The 6057-nt window shown below is 33.8% G+C and overlaps 1 protein-coding gene across 1 annotated transcript; it reads left to right on the forward strand.

Annotated features, from left to right (window-relative positions):
* The first annotated feature begins 1108 nt into the window (after positions 1-1108).
* Positions 1109-3879, forward strand: LOC149417699 (low molecular weight phosphotyrosine protein phosphatase-like). Its single transcript, XM_089640141.1, has 4 exons — positions 1109-1314; positions 1503-1693; positions 2178-2339; positions 2587-3879. Exons 1-4 carry the CDS (start codon positions 1278-1280, stop codon positions 2665-2667), a joined length of 471 nt encoding a protein of 156 aa, XP_089496267.1. The 5' UTR covers positions 1109-1277; the 3' UTR covers positions 2668-3879.
* The last annotated feature ends 2178 nt before the right edge of the window (positions 3880-6057 follow it).

The raw sequence follows: 6057 nt of genomic DNA on the forward strand, positions 1-6057 counted from the left end.
ATCCCCACGAGTAAGGACGTTTTATCTGACACAGCAATTTAATGCGATAATATGCTCTACAAAATTTGATTTTAGAGTTTATTTTTGCACAATAACATTGTGTCAGATATAATTTTGCGATAAATGATGTGCGACATCTCTGTGAATAATGTGGTAATATTATTAAATTATGCAATGAAAAGATGAGTGTGTTTATGAATCAGTTCATAGATGCCAAAAGGGCACGGTTTCTAAAATATACGCCACGAACCTTGCCTTACAGTATTTATCTTGCGAGAAAAATAATTTATGGCACGGTAATAAAGTAATAACGGTGAAATTTGATTAGAAACTTAATTCTTTCAAGAAAAGCATACAAATGAAATATTGTTTCGATGATTCAATCCAATGTTGTGTTTGTATTCCCAGGGCCGGCCACATAAATATACCACTCACGACAGCTATAATCTAAACGGGCGGCGCGTGGTACGAATAAAATTTTAGAACCCCTTGTTACCCAACCCGTGTAGATGCCTAGGTAGGTGATCACTGTAATCAATAATATTCGGAACATTTTTTGTATTTTTGTGTGAAGCCGTTTTTATGAAAAAAAATTTGAAGAGCGATTTGTTAAGACTTGGTTAACAAATTGTCAATTAAGTAAGGTATTATCAGCCACTTGTCAATTCGTCGGCCGGAGCGGGCCGCTCCCATACGATCGACTCTGTGTAAGAAAAGTTTTGATTTACAAAAAAAAAAAAAACAATTTTTTCGTATCACAATTCACATACGAAAATATATAATTCACCATAAAATTAAAGTAAAACTTGCAAAACGTATTTTATTTTGCAAACGATTTTGACATATTTATGTTTTGTTTACCCTTACGCTCTTTTGCAATGTCCTCACAATTTCCTCCAAAAATCTTTGGAAAACAAGTTTTTAAACACACCCTTTGACAAAGCAACAGAAAAAAGCAAAGCTAAGAGTTTCTTGAAATTAAATTTTAACATGGAAAAATTTACAATAACACACCCCGTTTGTGAATTAAATAAGTGGAAATATTTTATGAATGGTAACATTTCTTTTGACATTTCAAATAATCCAGAGAAAAATGGTATATTTAATATTTATGTACAAATCATGCCAAAGCAGGTTTATTTGTGCCAAAGTGTCAAATATGACAAATTTTCAGAATCTCCCAGTATTCACAAGATATCGAATGACGCATTACCATATTGTGCCTCCCAGTAATTTCCAGTCTTGTGCAATCAAATAAATTAATTTGTATAATAAAAATGGCTCCTAAGAAGAAGGTGCTGTTCGTATGCCTAGGTAAAAAAATACTATTAATAAATTGAGTTTAAGCCAAAGTGTTGCGTTAATGTGGTGAAATTGATTATCTTTTCTTTCGGTTCATTGATATTCTTCCGATTGTTTTACCCCAATAAAGCGTTTAGTTTTTTCACAAAAATGTTTGGTTTTTTTTGTTGGATTATTTAATAAATGTGTTTGGCTTTCAGGTAATACTTGCCGGTCACCAATAGTCGAGGCGGTTTTCACAAAGCTCGTTGAGGAGAGCGGTCAAGCCGATAAGTGGGACATTGACAGCGCCGCTTTGGAGTCATGGCACGCTGGTGATCAACCAAATTATAAGGCGCAGGAAACCATGAGGAAAAATCACATTTTCAACTACACCAACAGAGCCAGGCAAGTATGTTATATTCTGGAATAACAGACACAAATCTCATTTCATCTTTTTCCCCTTGTCGTAGTTGGGACGGGGACCCATCACATTGATAAGGCATCTCTCTATGTCCCTATCCTGGCTTACTTCAGTGCTCTTCGTTCATTTTGGGCCCAGTTCTGGCGTTGTTTTCCCCAGGAAACCAACGAGCGCCTAACATTTGTTCAAGGTTGAAATTCCACCTAAATTATGTTCTTTTATTTCAGCTGAACATAGCGGTGAGTGCACTACTCAATTAAATGATATTAAGTTGAAAATAAAACATATTTAGCACTTGTACTATGTACTTGTAAGAACCGGTCGCTTCTACGTTTCGTTCTTGTTCAACAACCTGGCTGTGGAATAATTTACCGACCAACGTGTTTCTCACTTCATCCAGTGAGAAATTAATATTAAAACTTTTTGTTAGTGTATTAACTTTAAATGCTGACAAAATCTGTACATTTTCCAGATAAAAGCGACAGATTTCGAGAACTCTGATTTCATTTTTGGAATGGACGAACAGAACATGATTGGGCTCAAGCATCGAGCCCCCAAGTCTAGTAAAGCCCAGCTGCTGCTCCTCGGAGACTTTGATCCCAAAGGAGATAGGATTATAAGGGACCCTTATTGCGTAAGTTATGAATACAGAAGTAATTAAGTTTATGCGAATGTAATGTTAACGATCTGTGATGTTGTCTCCTCTCAGTTGTTTTTATGTTGATTGATGTAATCTTGTCTCATGTACAGATGCCTCCATTAAATTACAACTATTGCTCGTTGTCTAATTCCTATCCAACCATTAAGTGAATGAAGCTTTGTTAACAAGACATACTGCTTTTCATACCTTCAATAATATTTGCTTAATCTGTTTATTTCAGGACGCTGATTCTCTGGGATTTGAGAAGTGCTATGAGCAGGCCATACGTTGCTGTAAAAACTTTTTGGAAAAAATGTCCTAGAAAAAAGCTACATTTTGTAATTCGGACTTCCAAATATTAGTGACACAACTTTTTAATGGTTGAATTTTATGCAACGTTGTGTCAAAATATCAAAGCAATCAGTGAAGAACTTTCCGAGATTTAAGATTATGAACAAAGGAACATGTAATTTTTTTTATTTATACAGATTTAATGCTACGTATACATACGCGAGCCGAACTGCCAAACTGAACCTCAACTTATGGGAAAGGAACGAAGCAACCGCAAATTGTGCGAAACGCCGCTTGCAGTTGCTACGTTCCTTTCCGTAATTTGTGGCTCGTTTCGCAAATGTATTCGTACCATTAGATTTATTTATGACAAACATAGTACATGCTTATTATAATTTATTAGGTAGATATATTAAATTTATGTTTTAGACCAATTGGTTCACAAGATATTATTGTGATTATTTATGAAAATATTATGTCAATGTTTAGTAGCTTAGTGAAGAAATGTGTTGGGTTCCAACGTAGGCTAGGTGGGTTCAATTTCCTGCTAGTTAAGTTCTTCATCATTGCACCACCAACATTTTTCGTTCATAATGATGGTAGCAAATATTGTCAGGTTATTTGTAACCTGCGAATGTTGATCGTTCTTTTAAAAAAAGAAAGAAATGAAAATTTGATAATTTGTATTCTATATGTATACATAATATTAAATACACAAATGTGATAGATGGAAAGTTTATAAGAAGATTTTAGTATTGTTAGCGCTAGAAGAAGCACGAAGTATATTTTACGTAAACATCCTTTCGGTGGGAAGGGTAGTTCTACCTTCTTCAAATTCTTGTCTTTTGTGCAGAAGATTTTTTTTCGAAAGGACACTATATTTAAAACCGTAGAACGGGTAATACATCGTTTCGCACTAGATATGCGGAAGTTTTGTTTTTTTTTTGTAATGATTTGTGCAAAATAAAAAAAAAAAATATGTAATATGATAAAATATGTACATTTTTTACAAATAAAACATTACTAAATGGCGCAACACTGACTTCAACTTCAGTTTATTGAGTCATATTACAAAATTAGGTTTTAATTTCAGACAATTATTTTTATAGTTGGGGTGTGTTGAGTACTAATTGATTAATTGATTGTTTAAAACAAAATCCATTTTCTCGGATGGGACCCTTTTCGGCCTGATGTGTGTTAATTATTTATGTATTTTCAGTGCAGAAATTTATTGTACTAAGCTTTACCAGTATTTACAGAAAGTATTATATTATATTATGTTAATTGAAGTTAATATTGTATATCTACAAACATTATTTATCTAATAAAAAAATTATTTATTTAAAAAATTGTATTTACTTTTTCAATCTTTTCATAAGTGTATAATATTATTTCACTCATTAAAGACAATATTAGAGACTCTCAAACGAATATCTGGAACAGAAGAATCAGAAAAAGATTCAGTCGCATCTTGGAAGACTGAAGAGACCTTCCTAAATGCGACGGAATCTTTTTCTGATTTTTCTGTTTCACATTTTTCGTTTGAGAGTTGACTTCAATAATTAATTTATTTTAATTGTCAGTTGCATGAAAGTTACAGTGTAATTTTTAATTCAAAAATTTCATATTCTCGTGTATGTATTAATTATTGTATTGGATAAAATGCTATTATTAGCATAACATTGCTTCGAATTCCAATGCTTTGCTGTGTCAGATTTAGATAGAAATTTGTATTTTTGACGGTTTGTAATTTGCACAATGATGTGTGACATCTATGTAAGTATTGTGTAAATATCAATAAATTATGCAATGAAAAATATGAGTGTGTTTACAAATGCGATCATAGATGGCGAACCTTACACTAAATAACAGTGCATCCAACAATCGAGTATATGATACACGGTGTCCGGAAACTCGTAGTACAAGCGGGAAACTGGTTAATTACATCACGTACAGCTAAAAAACTTATTTTTTTCCGGTCGATAGGGGTTTAATACGTTACCCCCGAGACACTGGGGATCTCGGAGGTATTGGTTAACATCATCTGCTTAATGTGTTTTGTAAATGATTTACAAGTGTTTTTTAACCCCTTAAAAATCGAAATAATCATTGAAGTGACCCACCGCTGTCCCACCCCGGTATAGGTGACTTATGGTCACCCCTTCGGAGCTCTCGCAAGAATTTTTTTTTGTGTAAACGACTCTACAAAATATATGAAAGAATCTAGACCTTCAATGTCCCCGCATACAGTGTTAGGAAGCGGTATGCGAGCGCTTACAGGTAAGGAACTACAGAGCAACAAATACCTCTCAACCAAGAAAGACATCAACAAAACAGAAATAAGAAAAAAAAGGTGGACATTTTGGAGAACGTAGCATTCGCAATCACTTGACAAAACCGAGAGGAAAAAAATGAAAAGAGTAAAGTGTAGATGTATCACCAACCTGGAATGAAAAAAAGAGATGAGAAGCATATTGTTACGATGCAAAAAAAATAAATAAAAAGGTAATGATAATAGAATAATCGAAATAATCAGTTCGAAAATAAAGTTTTTTTTTGGTTTTTTGTGATGTAGATTCATCAATTTAACGCTTGTGGGTACTATGAGTTACCGGATACCGCGTATAAATACACATTCATAAAACGAAAAATGTGCACTTCGGTCATCTTAATATATAAAAATCACGTGTCACTGTGTTCGTACACGCTAATCTCCGAAACTGCCCAACCGAATTCAATGAAATTTTGTGAATGTGTATGGTTGGTTCCAGCTTGAAATATAGGATAGTTTTGGACCCGACAGGTGGCGCTGTTGTCGAGATATAAAATTATTATTATTATTTTTTTAATTTTACAAAAATACATACAACCTTAAATTTTAACTTCCCTGCATAGAAGGCGGTCTGTGGCAGGACAACGTCTGCCCGGGCCCACTAGTAGTTCTATATAATGTATACGTATACCTACATAATGTTAATTTTTGACCACTTTAGTGTATGTTTTTAAATACATCTATTTGAATTTCACGTTTATTTTCGGTAGTGAATGAATGCAAATCTTAGAAGCGGAAATTCGGAGACTCGTTGTCGATGACAATGCATTCTATCAACTTTTGGCGGAAATCACTTTCACGCACACGGACCTACATGCGTTTCTCTGTAATTGGATTAATAATTGATCATTACTGCAGATAATATACGACAAAAATGTTGGTCCCACCCAATCAGTATTTGGCGCCGTTGTTAGCGCGGTTGACTCCAGTCCCTGGGAAGAAAGGTTCAATCCTCAGTCGAACCAATTTTTATTTTTTAAGACATTTTAAAATAGATGTAATCGTATTACATGTTATCTTGAGTGATACACTTTATTTTACTGTAGTACGTAAATAATATTATTATTTATCCGTCCGAGTATACATTTA

The sequence above is a fragment of the Hesperophylax consimilis genome, chromosome 15, assembly GCF_061612785.1.
Source record: "Hesperophylax consimilis isolate HC1 chromosome 15, BYU_Hcon_1.0, whole genome shotgun sequence".
In the NCBI taxonomy this organism is placed as follows: Eukaryota; Metazoa; Arthropoda; class Insecta; order Trichoptera; family Limnephilidae; genus Hesperophylax; species Hesperophylax consimilis.

Excerpts from the sequence above, each read along its gene's own strand:
- LOC149417699 (XM_089640141.1), top strand. The coding sequence starts at position 1,278 with ATGGCTCCTAAGAAGAAGGTGCTGTTCGTATGCCTAG. Across the intron at positions 1,315-1,502 it reads GGTGCTGTTCGTATGCCTAG|GTAATACTTGCCGGTCACCA; the intron begins GTAAAAAAATAC and ends TTTGGCTTTCAG. Across the intron at positions 1,694-2,177 it reads ACACCAACAGAGCCAGGCAA|ATAAAAGCGACAGATTTCGA; the intron begins GTATGTTATATT and ends TACATTTTCCAG.